The 17,264-nt window shown below is 39.2% G+C and overlaps 1 protein-coding gene across 2 annotated transcripts in view; it reads right to left on the reverse strand.

The window, feature by feature from the left end:
* Nucleotides 1-17,264, reverse strand: part of COL19A1 (collagen type XIX alpha 1 chain) — a 363,734-nt gene that overhangs the window by 300,305 nt on the left and 46,165 nt on the right. For both annotated transcript variants that reach the window (XM_067011389.1, XM_067011388.1), the window contains exons 5-7: nucleotides 6,724-6,847; nucleotides 4,406-4,681; nucleotides 461-541 (exon numbers count right to left, since the gene is read on the reverse strand). In XM_067011389.1, coding sequence (XP_066867490.1) covers nucleotides 461-541; nucleotides 4,406-4,681; nucleotides 6,724-6,847 — 481 coding nt within the window. The remainder of the gene's footprint in view (nucleotides 1-460; nucleotides 542-4,405; nucleotides 4,682-6,723; nucleotides 6,848-17,264) is intronic.

Consider the following 17,264-nt stretch of genomic DNA (forward strand, 5'->3'; position numbering starts at 1 on the left):
TCGTGCCCCGGTCCGGGAAGATCCCACATGCCGCAGAGCGGCTGGGCCCGTGAGCCATGGCCGCTGAGCAAAAAAATCTCTCACAAGGGAAAACTGGCCAGGAAGGGTGACGGCTAGGAGAGGGAAGTGAGTGAGAATAATGTATGATTACAGACGTAAAACCCCTGTAACTGGAAAATGCTGATGCTACCATCAGAGCGTCGTTTAGCGAGAAAGGCATAAATTCTCTTTTACTCAGGTGGAGTCCAAAGTGAGGCCATATCTTTCCTGAAGTTCAAGATGAAGCACTGGGATTAAAATTGTGACAAGAGACGATGGGACAGCCCCATGAGGGGTCTCTTGCTTGGAACTGTTTGCTCGCCTGGCTTCAAGCGAAGACGTTCAGTGCTGCCCTACACTTGACTCTACAGCCCAGGCAACTGGCCTCCCACAGTCTTGACACACCAAAAACTGAGCTTACCTTAGGGTCTGATATCTCACAACACGTTTCTTGAGCTATGAAGTTCGAGTTACAGTAGATTTGAAGTTGGTGAATTTCAACCTATTAAAAAATTAGTAATAAGATATATCATTAGTTTTTTTTCTTTTTGAAAATCACATTTAGGCATTTGAGAACAATGGTAATTTAACTGGAAAGAAGAAAAGAAGCTAATATTTCTACAAATAAATCACTGGCAGAATTTTGGTTTTTATTTAATTTAGGATTCATGATTTTATGGACCATTTGAGAAACAGAAATGGATTCGGCTGTTGCAATAAATCTATATGTAAAGGAAATCAAGTAATAGAGCAATTGCAGATCTTTGCTCCTTGTTTCAAACCATCAAAAAGAAGTATTTAATTAAAGAGAGGTAATGCACTATGATAAGAAAAAAAGAGGTATTTAGCTTTTATCTATTTTTCACAGATACTGTCTAATACCTATGGATTTTATGTTACACGGCATACTCCTGAGCAAGACTCACAGTATTTTTACAAAAATAGTTGATTCTTCTATTTGCTCAGCAAATCCACATTTGTTGGCATTTGGACATGAAATTAAAAGTAGTTTCAGGAAAGTACAATCATGTCTTCAAGTGCAAGATCAAACAACCACATCAGAGAAAGTGAATGGTACAGACTATTGACAAAATTTCAATATGACAGATGCACAGAGAGGCTGCTTCAAATTAGTTTGTGGCTGTAAATTTAATAATTTAATTAATAATCTTATGATGATTTGACATATAACTTAGATCAGGAACAACCTCTTTCCTTCCCCTCCTTCTCCTCCCCACCTTTCTCTCTTTCTCTCTCTCTCCTCTTTCCCTATCTTTCTCTGTCTCCTAACATAACAGCGCTAGATTATGTATTTCTTTGAGGTAAGTACTTTCTATAGTAAGACTCAACTATAATAATATAATAATCTTATGATAATAGAAAGCAGATATCTGAGGTTAGCTCTGAATATCTAACCCAACACCAAAAAAGCAAGAAAGGAGGGGAAAAGCTGTAACTATTACTCTACACTGAGATGAACAAAATCAATTCAGCTCATAGAAAGCATTAAGAATTTCAGACATCTTTTGGATTCATGAGCAGCCTAAGATTTGCAGCCAATGCAAAATTCTGAGATGAAATGAAACTTAATGATTTCTCTTCTATAACTTTTTGCAAGGTTATTGAAGTAAACTTTTATTTATAAAGTTTAAATACACTGTCTTACATAGTCTAATGAAACACCAGGCAGTAACATACCCATTATGTAGAATGAAGAATGTAGAGACTCCAATTAATTAATATTCTCCTTAACTAAAACTAATTTATCATCAACACTGTTATATAAATAGTTAATAAATACTGAATTTCTATTATGTATCATCCACTGTGCTAGGGCCTTCATATGAATTATTTTACTTAACTGAAGTTAGATGATCAATTTTTCATGGATTAGAACCTAATAAAGTACCCATGACACTGAAACTACAATCAGCCTAGTTTAATTAAGCTTTTTAAATTCATTAGTTGCTTCAGAATCCTTCACTGACATAGTGCTTTAGAATGAGAATGCACTGACCCTGTCACACAGAATTTGTTAAAAAAAAAAATCCTTCTATCAGTTTTTTCACCTATTTCTCTGCATGAAAGCACAGGGGTAGTATATGTAAAATAAAACCTAATCATTAGAAGGTTTTTTTTGATAACTTAATGTTCTGAATAAACAAAACATTTTCACATTACAACAGATCTTATAAATCACAGAGCTTGTATGGAGATGATAAAAAATTAGTTTAGAGTTTTAGTAGGACCAAGAATCTTTAAAAAATAAAATATGTATTTTATTTGTTTGTTTAACTTAAACAGTGACTCTCTCCTCTAAAAGCTCCATCATCGTGACATGGCTTTAATATTATTTTGTAAGTGAACTAAGATTCCACATTAAACTATGAAAGTGTTGTAAGACTATAATTTTCCCATTGTGGCTTTTCATCAGGACTCACAGAGATATTCTTCAGCCTCAGGTTATCCCCTTGAGTAAAAAGTTAATGAGACACAGGACACAACACTTAACCTTCAGAGGCGAGCTTGGAGCCAGGACCCCACTCTTGGAATAACTTGCTCCTCTCTCATTGTCATCTCTCCCTCAAAGGTTGTGAATTTATATCTTAATCCTAATGTTCTTTGGTTCTTGCCATTCCCCAATTTGCCCTTGCTAGTCCTACAGGAGATCAGATTCCAATCAACACCAGTGCTCTAGCAAGGGCTACCGCCACCCCTACTACTGCTACTAGAATTCCCTGAAGATCACTTCCCGTCTAGCTACACTCCACCCACTGCTGGAAGTCACACCTCTGAGGTTTAGCTGCTGGACTCCACTTCCTCCCTTGACTCTGGAGAGACCTTTCTGAAAGGTCTGTCTAGGACTGTTGTCATTACAATTAATACTGTGATTATTATTGGCAGCCACCATTTACTGACACAGACTTGATCCATCTTTCTGACACAGACTGAGCCTTAAAGATCTTTGAGAGAGGAGCAGATTTTGTTGTTGTTTTCCACTCTTTTATGACAGTGTAAAACGGCATGTCTGGCCCTAAATAAATAAATGAATACACAGAAAACTGACCACATACTATGTATGCACTATGGCACATACGCTATGCAATTATAACCAGTGAGTCTACCAATATTATTTTATAATTTAGGATACCGAGACTCAGATAAATTAAGAGTGAGCAAAATAAATTAGCAGATCATAAGAGTTAAGTGGATGAGCTAGGATTTACAATCACATCTGTCTGATCCCCGAGCAAGCTCACTCTCCCTGATGCCATGATGTCTTATGTCCAGAGTTGGCTTCTCCTGCTCTGGGGTATTTTGATAATCATCACTGAACCTTAGTTATGACATTCTCACTGATTTGTTCATTGTGTCTAAGAGAAGACAGTTTAAAAATAATATTTTACTGGAGATATATATATATGTGTATATATATATACACATATATAATATATATATACATATATAATATATATACATATATAATATCACACACATATATAATATCTATCTATCCATCTGCCATCTATCTCTGATGCCTTCCACAGGGGCCTTTAGAAATAATATGCTGGCCAAACATGTATGTGCACAGAACCGTACTTTTGAAACAAAACTGAACTGTTAAGGGCTTTGCGTTAACAATTCCTATTGGTGTCCTGCATTCAGATTATTTTTATGGGTTTTCCCAACATTCCACCCATAAGAAAATGTGAAGTCATCAAATTTAGATATATCCCCCTTTTTAAAGATTATAGGTCTTTGGGAAATTAATAATAAATCTGTACCATGTGAGCATCAAATATAATTTTTAAAGAAACTTTTCATCTGAAAGGGTTTTACTAGACAATTGTTCTCATCCAAATGACCTACTGTTGTGTTTCAGTCCAACAGAACTCTAAAAAAACATTATAAGCTAATGAAAAATAGTCTGCAATACAAACACTTGTGATTCTGAGGATGAATAAATAGCCTATTGTTCTTGAATGAAAACACCAGATAACCTAGAACCATTTAACTTAAATTTCATCTTTTTCCAGTTCTTTCTATTCAAGACATAAGAACTTAGACCAAGCTTACTTTTGTATAATATTTTCAATTTTTACTAACATTTAATTTTAATAACCTTATTTTCTAAGCCATAACCTAGTTCTTTTAAATTCACAGGCTAGAAAAAAATGGGTGAAAACAGACAGAAAATAATATATGTAAAAATATAGTTGGAAATACATAGCCATGCTTCACACATCTGATAGCAAATTAATTTAAACAGTGTTGAGAAGGGAATATCTTATACAGTTATTAAAGGAAAAAGGTTTTAATAAGATATTTCATTTTAATTTATAAATGTTACTAGTTCACAACTCACGTCCACAGGCTTGCCATCTGAAGCTCGGGTCGCAATAACAGTCCTTCCGTGGAAGTCCACAGTGCCCTTTCCATCAATATGCCTGCTTGCAACTAAGTTACAGTCCATATAGACCGAAATGGCCCGGGATTGTATACTGAAGCCAAGTTTATGCCACTGACGATCAAACAAAGGACGGAGTTCTCGATTTTTAAAAATGTAGTTCAACACATCTCCCTCCACAGCTCGGAACATAAATTCCACCATCTTCTTTCCACCATCAACTACTATAGAAACCTGCAAAAATGCAAATGATCTTTAAATGTTTGAAATTCAGTTCTAAAAATTATTAAAGCACACAAATCAAAACTCAAGGTGCTACCATATGACCCAGCAATCCCACTACAGGGCATATACCCTGAGAAAAGCATAATTCAAAAAGATACATGTACCACAATGTTCACTGCAGCACTATTTACAATAGCCAGGACATGGAATCAACCTAAGTGCCCATCAACAGATGAATGGATAAAGGAGATGTGACACATATATACAATGGAATATTACTCAGCCATAAAAAGGAACAAAATTGGGTCATTTGTAGTGATGTGGAAGAAACTTAAGGTTGTCATACAGAGTGAAGTAAGTCAGAAAGAGAAAAACAAATATCGAATATTAACGCATATATATGGAATCTAGAAAGATGATACAGATGAACCTATTTGCAGGGCAGGAAGAGACGCAGACGTAGAGAACAAACTTGTAGACACAGGGGGGAAGTGGAGGGTGGGATGAATTGAGAGAGTAGCATGGACATATATACACTACCATGTGTAAAATAGATAGCTAGTGGGAAGCAGGTACATAACACAGGGAGATCAGCTAGTTGCTTTGTGACCACCTACGGGGGTGGGATAGGGAGGCTCAAGAGGGAGGAGATATGGGGATATATGTACACATATAGCTGATTCACTTTGTTGTACAGCAGAAACTAACACAACACTGTAAAGCAATTATACTCCAATAAAAAAATAAAATAAAAGAATTGAAAAATAACTCAAGCTGCATGTTAGCAGAACTGAGGCACTCAGTAAAATGTTTTAGATGATACTTGTGTCCATTGCATTTGTTAACATATACGAACAGCAAACATCCAGCTACAAAAATGGTTTAAATACGGGATATCTGGTGAATGTAATATGCTCCTTTATTGAGAGGACATCTAGGAGTGTGTGTGTGTGTGTGCGTATGTGTGTGTGTGTGTGTATCTAAGTATATATATATTTCTGTATGAGTGATTCAAGAATTAAATGTTACTAATTTTAAAACAATAAGAAACAATCACTTCTCTTAGCATGGAAACTGAGGTCAACTTCTTTAACCTTTGATGATTTGCATGGTGCAAAGAAAACACATTTTCATAGAGAACACGTTCTTTCTGTTCAAGTCATATTTCCATCTTAATACTGTGACTATACAATAACATATTAAAAGACCAGTGAAATGAAAAACATTTCAATGGATATGTATGGAAATAAACACAGATGGATGGTGCCCATAAGTAATTGTGATGTTTACCTCCCCTCCCTGGAGCACCTGTGTCCCCTCCTTTCTGCCCAAATGCCACATCTCCCACAAGTATTCCTAGACCCCTGCTCTTCTCGTGCCCCATCTGGGGGAACCATCCTTTCCATGCTCGCACAGTCCCCACCCAACTCCGAGCTGTCCTCGGCCACCACACTTGTCACCTTGTGGTCATGCTCCAGTAGGCTGTTCTCATACATGGCATCCCCAGACCTACGTGCTCCCTGAGAAAAGGAATCACGCTTTGCCAGTCTCTTATCTTTGTCACTAACTAGCATCTAGCATGTGTTCAATTATTTTTACTGATGGAATCAATATTTGTATCTCATCTCTTAATTCACTAACATTTTCAGAGGAAACAATGAACAGCTTTAAAATGATGTATAATATCAGAAATAATAGGAAATGAAGAAGTCGTCAGTGACATGGTCTTGGTGTCAATGAAGCAGTTGTAAAGGAAGGGTAGTTAGAGGATCTTCAGACAAAAATAGGAATCTAGTAGGAAAAAAAACAGAAAAACAAAACAAAAACAGAAAACAGACTAATCTTGCCTCACCCACCAGGCTCTCCCATTACAAATCTCAGCAAGATCCTTCTAACTCTGAGAATACTTGCATTTCCCTGTGGATGATTCCTCTAAAAGACAGAATAGTCGTGCATGAGGTCTGCTCCCAAATTTATGCCCACAGTTCCAAGATTCACCTGGTCTAATCCCACCAGAGGACACAGATCAGCACATCTCTCTGGTTCCTTACCTGTGGCATATTCTGCTGGTTTAAAACCTGCCACAGAAACCACCGTTCCTTTTTGGTGCTTCTTCGTACCCGAAACACGGCTGCTATGGCAAACTCCTCAGGAAGGCCTTTGGGAAACACCTTACTGTGGGAGAAAAACAAAGAACCATCGTGGGAAAACTGAAGGCAAGGACAGAAAATCTTGGTATGAAGGTCTCTGCAACACAACATCTTAGTCAGACTTTCTCAATGAATTTAGCATTCATTATGCATGTTTATAGCATTCTACATTTAGCATTCATTATGCATGTTGATAGCATTCTACCAAATGCATTCATGGACGCATCCACGTCTACTTTTACCTATGGAATTTGTATCCTTGTTCTTTCCCTTTTAAAAAATTTCCCGGGAAGGTGTTGTTAAAGCTTGAGGTGTGTAAAAGCAAGTGACTAGACTATAGTACTATGGGGCGATATTCATTTACTGAACAAGATGTTCCAACAGAATCTCAGAATTCACTGCAGTCTGGCAAACAGTAGACATTTATAAAGGAAATAAATAGTACCCCTAGGCTTTATCGGTAGACAGAAGTACAGAGCATTTCCAAGAACACTGCTAGCAATCAAATGTATACTTCCAAAGAACTTTTGTCATATTAAACCCTTGCAAAATGAACTCCTAATTCTGATTTCCTAGTAGGTATCAATTTAGGACTGAAACTAAATATAATAAAGACATTTTAGCTTATTTTTTTATTCTTACAGAAAATAAGTAAATTATTTCTAGGTAGCAGAGAGAAGCCTAAAGACAGCCCAAATATGCTTCTGCCTCAACCTTGTTTCGAAATACTAGTCTCACGGGATCCATGAAGAAACTTGGGGAAAAAAATTCACCATGAACATAAATCATATTTAGACTTTCATTGGAAAACATGGAGAGATACATTCCTCCAAGTTGACTTTTGAAGTTATCTGCATTGTATGTAAAAACTCTGCAAGGCAGGAATCTTGCTTTTCTTTTCAAAAATCATGAGGAGTAGTAGGTAAGAATTCTCTTAAGGACTAACATAGCCAGAAGTTGTTTATATAAATAAAACATCATACGTTGAGATGGTAACTACTCACTGGGAATATTACACCAAGGTCCACTGAAACTGACGACCAAACTCATGGAGAATTCTGAAACTTTGGTTTTATATTTTGTGTTAGAGAAAAAGTCACAAGTGGTAGGGAAATCGGGAACAAATATGAAAAAAAAAAAAAAAGCTATGCTGGTGGTCTTAGTTGGTTAAACTCATGCACGTGCGCATGTACACACACACACACACACACACACACACACACACACACACACACGGGATGAGCCTCTCCCGTGCCCGGGGAGGTACCCCTGCCCACGTGCCAGCAACACCCCGCCCTGCGGTTCCGAGGTTCTAACTTCCTCCTCTCTGCTGCCTGTGACCCCACTGCTTCCCGTCTTCTAAGAATGTATTATGTCTGTCTCTGTGGCTTCATCTCCCTCTACAGTCATTTTTGCACTTTAGAGGCTAAAACTCCATTTCCATCTCCAATCCCTCACTCACCGACGCCCCTCTTATCTCGGTTTACAAACGTATGCATATCTTCACCCTCTCCCCTGCTGTAAAACAGACAAAACTCCCTCCATCCTCGCTACAGCATTATATTACCCTTCCAGGTATCCACCAAGTCTCTCTTTTTTTTTTTTTTTGGTGGTACGCGGGCCTCTCACTGTTGTGGCCTCTCCCGCTGCGGAGCACAGGCCCCGGACGCGCAGGCTCAGCGGCCATGGCTCACGAGCCCAGCCGCTCCGCGGCACGTGGGATCCTCCCGGACCGGGGCACGAACCCGTGTTTCCTCCATTGGCAGGCGGACTCTCAACCACTGCGCCACCAGGGAAGCCCTCCACCAAGTCTCTTAAATGAAGACTCTGAACGTCACACTGTCACTGGCCTCCGCCCTGAGCCGTCCTGCATTTTAAAAGCAGTCCCGTGCGCTCTCGCGAGGACGCTCACGGTTCGCCCCTCTTCCCGAGGCGGGCCGTCACGTGAGCGGCCTCACCCAATTGGCGACGGGGCCTGGGGCGGGGGTAGGGGAGCCGCTGTTTCCGCCAGAAAGGAGCGAGCCGCTGTAGGCGGCAGGGGAAACAGCAACGGCCGCCGGAGACGCCACAGGGCAGTGTTGGAGGATCCCGGGCAGCGGCCACAGCCACGATGGCAAAAACAACCTAGCTTACCCAGTCAAGAAGTTAATACAAGAATCAGATGGCCTTATCTCCAAATGGGATTTCCACCCATAATGAATAACTGCGGGATTTATACTGGGGATGGCGAGCAGATCAGAAAATGTGTCCTTCGGAATTCAGGCAATATCCCTGCTGTGGAAGCTTGTCAGTTTTTTTGGCTTTTGCTTTTAATTAGGATGTTGGAAAATAATGAAAAGATAACCCCTTTTTAAACTTCAGGAGTTCCCCCCTCCCCCTCCGCCAAGCACTGCAAGGTCGATCATTTCTGGAGCATCTGGAATGTTGAAGTACCGACGGTCACTCTTCACCCTCACCCTAAAAAGACGGCCTCCCTCTCTTTCGGTTTCCGTACTTCATGAGCCTGAATCTTGTCCCGAGGGAGAAAACCCACGACACTAGGGGCTCTCAAAGCGCGCCTGCGCCGAGACAAGTCCCCGAGTTCGGAACCCCTTTGGACCACTTGTAGGAAAATTGTCAAATGGGTTCCGACGTAGATTTTAGGCCGAAACTTGGTGATGGGAAGGGCCCCTTGGGTACCTCTTGAAGAAGGTGAGTGGAAACCGCTATGGGCCAGGCCATGGTCATCATCATCTAGACAGAGGGCTCAAGTGACCCACCAGGTGGCATGGTGGCTACAGTGAACTGAATTCTGCAGGAGGATGTAACCGGGTCACAGAAGAGGCCGGAGTAGACGGGGCAGCTGGAGGCCGGTCCAAAGACCGAGCTGGAAAGTCCTGGGGAGGCCCTTTCGGACACTCTGCGCCGAACGAGGAGGGGGCGCTGAGCCCGGGCCGCAGACAGGTGTGGTCGTGCGGGGGCTGCCTGGGCTGACGGGGGCAGAGACCGTGCTCGCAGGGGACAGGCCTCAGCGGGGCCGGCATCCTGTCCAAGGGATGGTGCCCGCGGTCGCCCTGCAGGATCTCCTGGGGCCAAACCCAGGCCCGTCTCCTCCCGCCACACCTCCGGGCCAGGTCGGGCCATCCGCGAGTGGGACACAGGGTCCAGCCCCTGAGGACTATGTCCCGGGCCACTGTCCCTGGTGTCCAGCCCCAGAGGACTGTGTCCCAGGCCACTGTCCCCAGAGTCCAGCCCCAGAGGACTGTGTCCCAGGCCACTGTCCCCGGAGTCCAGCCCCAGAGGACTGTGTCCTGAGCCACTGTCTCCGAGCTCCTCCTCCCCCACCTGTGCTCCCGCATAGCCCCTCCCACCTCCATGCCATCCCAGGGGGAGTATCTCCCCAGAACCAGTGCTGCTGGAATCCAGAGGCCTCTGCATCCGGCCCTTCACTCCTCACCCAGGGACACCATCACCCAGATGGCTAATGGCGAGTGAGTTGGGCTGCGGGCCAGGTCCTGTGACTTCCGATGCAGAATTCTTTCCAGTATAGAAAGCCGTTAGGGGTATTCAGTCCCGCGTACCCTGTGATTTGCTGGTGGTTCCGAGAAGTTCTGGTGTGTCACTGCCACCCTGGGAGCCTTGTTCACGCCTACTTAACAGTGCTGGTCACCTTAGCCACGTAGTGACTGTTGGGTGTCAGTGGGCGGCTGGAACCCTTGGGTCAGCCTTTAGCTCCCTGCCCACCTCCTGTTCTAACAGACACTCCAGGGATGTCACTGGTAAGCAGTAAGGTTGGTGAAGAGACCCCCCCCAAAGACAGTGGGAAGAATAAAAGGGGGCACTCTGTAGGTTCAGCTCTGGTCAGCATGGCCGCCAGACTTGGAAACCTCACCCAGAGTGAGGACAGGAGAGACCTGGCACCATGTTTAAGAACCCAGAGGGTGACTTTGGAAATGTCTGTTTTTGTTACTGGCTTCTGATCAGCACAATGACAGATGTCTCTTGTGCTCATCTGTTATTAAGGTCCTGTGGGTAAAACTGATAAAAGCAGTCAAAATAAAATAAAATGAAATGAAATAATATAAAATGTAAAGTAAAATAAAAGTATTCCCAGTCACTTCATCCCGTGGCCTCTGCTAAATCCTCACTCCCCTTGGTCCTTCTGAAGGTTTTAACACTGAAGACATCCCGTCTTCATTGATATAAACCAAGAGTCACAACCGCATGGCTCTAGGTCCCAGCCAGGAAACTGGAATGTAAGCTTCCTAAGGTTCTTTGTCTATCCTATTCACCAGCATCTACAGCAGTGCCTGCACAGGTAGCCACTCAATAAATATTATTAAAGCAATCAATTAATGAGCTGAATTCGGATGTAAAAACTCTGTAAACCGAAAGAAAAATAATACATGGCCCCCTATAAGTCTAGCTTTAGTTTTTCTGTCTTGGATAGAAATGTGCATGTAAGAAATGTTCACTTTCCTCTTAAGAATTCTATAGTAAAAACAAATAGAGCAAGTGAGTTAATAACAGCACTGTTACCCATTCTCATGTAGAGGACACACACGTAGACTAAGGGAAATGCAGAGCCCAGCCCATCTACAGCAGCAGCTGCTAATTAGCTCCGGCCAACTCTTAACCGTATGGCGAAGTGGGTCCAGGGTTGCCAGTTCATCCCATTTTTCAAGACAAGCCAAATACCCAGATTTTTATCTGAAAAGTTTAGAGTTTTAATTTTGGCAACTATTTCAGATTTTTCATAAACACTGTCCAGACCAACACTGTGCAAAAGCAAACAAATCAGTGACTGCTAGTTAGCAAAGCTGGATCTACACAAATATTTGCTGAATACCCACAGAGGCTTACAAAGATGGAGAAAGGAAGATTCCTGTCCTAATCAGTTCTTAAAATCAGTTAGGAGAGGAAAATTAGAACTCAAGGTTATGAACGAAAAACCTAGTATTAGGAATGGGACTGCTTTTAAAATCCTATAACAGCAGGAAAGTTTCAGTCCTTTTAAATTTGTTGAGACTTGCTTTATGACATAACATATGGCCTACCCTGGAGAATGTTCCACATGCAGTTGAGAAGAATGTGTATTCTGCTGTTGTTAGGTGGAATGTTCTACAGTCTGTTAGGTCTAAATAGCTTGTAGATTTGTGCATGTCTTCTATTTCCTTACTGATCTTCTGTCTAATGTTCTATCTATTTTGAAAATGGGGTACTGAATTCTCCAACTATTACTGTTGAATTGTCTACTTCTCCCTTCAATTCTGTGAGTTTTTGCTTCATGAATTTGGGGGCTTTGTTTTGGGGTACATATTTGTGATTGCTCTATTGTCTTGATGTATTGACACTCTTTTTAAATTTTTTTAATTGAAGTATAGTTGATGTACAATATTATATGTTACAGATGTACAATATAGTGATTCACAATTTTTAAAGCTTATACTTCTTTTATAGTTATTATAAGGTATTGGTTATATTCCCCATGTTGTGCTTAGCCTTGTAACATTTTTTTCCATTGCCATCTTTATTTTTTTAATTTTATTGAAGTATACTTGATTTACAATGTGTTCATTTCTTCTGTACAGTAAAGTTATTCAGTTATACATATGTGTGTGTGTGTATATATATATATATATATTTATATATATATATATATTCTTTTTCATAGTCTTTTCCATTATGGTTTGTCACAGGATATTGAATGTAGTTCCCTGTGGTATACAATAGGACCTTGTTGTTTATCCATCCTATATATAATAGTTTGCATCTGCTAGTCCCAGTCTCCCAGTCCTTCCCTCCCCTACCACCCATTCCCCTTGGCAATCACAAATCTGTTCTCTATATCTGTGATTCTATTTATATTTCATAGATACATTGATTTGTGTCATATTTTAGATTCCACATATAAGTGATATCATATGGTATTTGTCTTTCTCTTTCTGACTTCAATTAGTATGATAATCTCTAGGTCCATCCATGTTGCTGAAAATGGCATTATTTCATTCTGTTTGATGGCTCAGTAATATTCCATTATACACATATATACCACATCTTCTTTATCCATTCATCTGTTGATGAACATTTAGGTTGTTTCTATGTCTTGACTATTGTAAATAGTACTGCTATGAACATAGGGATGCATGTATCCTTTTGAATTATAGTTTTGTCTGGGTGGGATTGTTGGATTATATTGCAACTCTATTTTTAGATTTTTGAGGAACCTCCATACTGTTTTCCATAGTGGCTGCATCAATTTACATTCCCACCAATAGTGTAAGAGGGTTCCCTTTTCTCCACCCCCTCTCCAGCATTTGTTACTTGTAGACTTTTAATGATGGCCATTCTGCCTGGTGTGGGGTGGTACCTCACTGTAGTTTTGATTTGCAATTCTCTAATAATTAGCGATGTTGAGCATCTTTTCAGGTGCCTATTGGCCATCTGTATATCTTCTTTGGATAAATCTCTGTTTAGGCCTTCTGCCCATTTTTTGATTGGGTTGTTTGCTTTCTTCTTATTGAGTTGTATGAGCTGTTTGTATATTTTAGAAATTAAGCCCTTGACAGTTGCATCATTTGCAAATAATTTCTCCCAGTCTGTAGGTTGTCTTTGCATTTTATTTATGGTTTCCTTTGCTGTGCGAAAGCTTATAAGTTTGATTAGGTCCCATTTGTTTATTTTTGCTTTTATTTCCATTACCTTGGGAGACTGACCTAAGAAAACATTGGTATGATTTATTTCAGAGAATGTTTTGCCTATGTTCTTTTCTAGGAGTTTTATGGTGTCTTGTCTTATATTTAGGCCTGTAAGCCGTTTTGAGTTTATTTTTGTGTATAGTGTGAGGGTGTGTCCTAACTTCATTGATTTACATGTGGTTGTCCAGCTTTCCCAACACCACTTGCTGAAGAGATTTTCTTTTCTTCATTGTATATTTGTGCCTCCTTTGTTGAAGATTAATTGGCGGTAGGTGTGTAGGTTTATTTCTGGACTCTCTATTCGGTTCCATTGATCCATATGTCTGTTTTCGTGCCTGTACCATGCTGTTTTGATTACTGTAGCGCTGTAGTATTGTCTGAAGTCCGGGAAGGTTATGCCTCCTTCTTTGTTCTCTTTCTTCAGAGTTGCTTTGGTAACTCTGGGTCTTTTATGGTTCCATATAAATTTTAGGATAAGTTTTCTATTTTTGTGAAACATGTCATGGGTAATTTAATAGGGATCACACTAAATCTGTAGATTGCTTTGGATAGTATGGTCATTTTAACAATATTAATTCTTCCAATCCAAGAGCATGGGATATCTTTCCATTTCTTTGAGTCATCTGTAATTTCCTTTATTAATATTTTGTAGTTCTCAGCATATAAGTCTTTCACTTCCTTGGTGAGGTTTATGTCTAAGTATTTTATTTTGGGGGGTACGATTTTAAAAGGTAATGCTTTTTTACTTTCCCTTTCTTATATTTCATTGTTAGTGTAAAGAAATGCAACCAAATTCTATATGTTAATCTTGTATCTTGCTACCTTGATGAATTCATTTATCAGTTCTAATAGTTATTGTGTTGAGTCTTTAGGGTTTCCTATATATATTATTATATCATCTGCATATAGTGACAATTTTACCTCTTCCCTACCAATTTGAATACCTTTTATTTCTTTTTCTTGTCTGATTACTGTGGCTAGGACTTCCAATACTATGCTGAAGAGAAGTAGTGAGAGTGGGCATGCTTGTCTTGTTCCAGATTTTATCAGGAAGGCTTTCAACTTTTCACCATTGAGTATTATATTGGCTGTGGGTTTATTGTAAATAGCTTTTATTATGCTGAGATATGTTACCTCTATACTCACTTTCATAGCGATTTTTATCATGAATGGATGTTGAATTTTATCAAATGCTTTTTCTGCATCTATTGAGATGATCTTGTGGTTTTCGTCCTCTCATTTGTTGATGTGGTGTATCCCATTGACTGATTTGCATATGTTGAACCATCCTTGTGACCCTTGGGTGAATCCAACTTGGTCATGGTGTATGAACTTTTTTATGTGTTGTTGGATTCAGTTTGCTAATATTTTGTTGAGAACTTTTCAGTCTATAATCATCAAAGATATTGGCCTGTAATTTTCTTTTTTGGTAATGTTTTTGTCTGGTTTTGGTATCAGGATGATGGTGGCTTCATAGAATGTCTTTGGGAGTGTTCCTTCCTCTTCAGTCTTTCAGAAGAGTTTGAGAAGGATCAGTATAAGTTCTCCTTTGTATGTTTGGTAGAATTCCCCAGTGAAGACATTGGGTGCTGGACTTTTGTTTGTAGGGAGTTTTTTTTATTACAGATACTATTTCATTTCTAGTGATCTGTCTGTTCAAGTTATCTATTTCTTCTTGATTCAGTTTTGATGGGCTGTATGTTTCTAGAAAGTTTTCAATTTCTTCTAGGTTGTCAAATGTGTTGGTATAGAATTGTTCATAGTATTCCCTTATGTTTTTTTGTATTTCCGTGGTATCAGTTGTGATTTCTCCTCTTTCATTTCTTATTTTGTTTATTTGGGTCTTGTCTCTCTTTTTCTTGGTGAGCCTGGCCAGAGATCTGTCAATTTTACTTATGTTTTCAAAGAACCAGCTCTTGGTTTTATTGACTTTTCCTAATTTTTAAATCTCTATTTATTTCCTCTCTGATTTTTATTACCTCCTTCTTTCTGCAGACTTTAGGTTTTGTTTGTTTTTCTTTTTCTGATTTTTAAGTGGTAGTTTAGGTTGTTTATTTGAGATTTTTCTTGTTTCTTAAAGAAGGCCTGTATCACTATGAAATTCCCTCTAAGAACTGCTTTTGCTGCATGCCATAGAATTTGTATGGTTGTGTTTTCATTGTTATTTGCCTGAAGGTATATTTTAATTTCTTTTTTGATTTCATCACTGACCCACTGTTTTTTTAACAGCATGTTGTTTAGTCTCCATGCAATTGTTTTTTTCTTGTTTCTTTTTCTGTGGTTGACTTCTTGTCATGCAATTGTGGTCAGAAAAGATGCTTGAAATAATTTCTATACTCTTAAATTTGTTCAGGCTTGTTTTGTGCCCTAGTATATGGTCAATCCTAGAGAATGTTTCATGTCTACTTAAAAAGAATGTGTATTCTGCTTTTTGTGGATGTAATGTCCTGCAGATATCAATTAAGTCTAACTATTCTATTGTATCATTTAGGATCTTTGTTGCCTTATTGATTTTCTGTCTTGAAGATCTGTCCATTGATGTGAGAGTGGTGTTAAAGTCTTCTACTGTTATTGTGTTCCTGTCAATTTCTCCCTTTATGTCTTAGTATTTGTTTTATGTATCTGGGTGCTCCTATATTGGGTGCATATATGTTGACAAGTGTAATATCCTCTCCTGTATTCATCCTTTTAGCAGTATATAATGTTCTTTATCTTTCTTTATAGCCTTTGTTTTAAAGTCTGTTTGGCCTGCTATGACTATTGCAACCCCCGTTTCTCGTCATTTCCACTTGCGTGAAATATCTTTTTCCATCCCCTCACTTTTAACCTATATGTGCCCTTTGCCTTAAAGTGGGTCTCTTGTAGGCAGCATGTTGTAGGCTCTTGTTTTTTAATCCAACTTGCCATTCTGTGTCTTTTGATTGGAGCATTTAGTCCATTGACATTTAAGGTAATTATTGATAGATATGCATTTATTTCCATTTTAAGCCTTGTTTTGCCATTGATTTTATATTTCTTCTTGTCCTTTTCTTTTTATTTTTGTTTTTCCTTTTGTGGTTTGATGATTTTCTTTTGTATTATGCTTACGTTCTCTTATTTTTATCTTTTGTGACTCTATTGTCTGTTTTTGATTTGCAGTTGCCCTGTTTTTCACGTATGTCAACCCCTTCCTATATCTACTTGCTTTAGAGTGGTAGTCATATAGACTCAAACACATTCTAGAAAAAAAATCTACATTTTTTTTACTCTCCTCCCCTACATTTTATGATTTTGATATCCTCTTTTGCATCTACATGTTCACCTTTTTGCTGTTCACTGTAGTTATCATCACTTTTCCATAAATTTTTGTTTTTTGTTTTTTTAAAAATCTGTGTACTGGCTTATTTAAGTTTCCAATTGTGATTTTCTCTTTCCTATAGATTCTTACTTCTTTTCTATTTAGAGAAGACCTTTCTATATTTCCTTTAGGATAGGTTTAGTATTGCTGTATTCTTTTAGTTTTTGCTTTTCTGAGAAATTCTTTTTCTCTCCTTCTATTCTAAATGATAATCTTGCTGGGTAGTATCCTAGGTTGCAGATTTTTCCCTTTCAGGACTTTGAATATATCTTGCCACTCCCTTCTGGCCTGCATCATTTTTGTAGAGAAATCAGCTGATAGCCTTATGAAGGGTTCCCCTGTAATTAACTCTTTGTTTTTCTCTTGCTGCCTTTAGAATCCTCTCTTTAACTTTTGCCATTTTTATTATAATATGTCTTGGTGAAAGT

Source organism: Kogia breviceps, chromosome 13, assembly GCF_026419965.1.
Source record: "Kogia breviceps isolate mKogBre1 chromosome 13, mKogBre1 haplotype 1, whole genome shotgun sequence".
Classification (NCBI taxonomy): Eukaryota; Metazoa; Chordata; class Mammalia; order Artiodactyla; family Physeteridae; genus Kogia; species Kogia breviceps.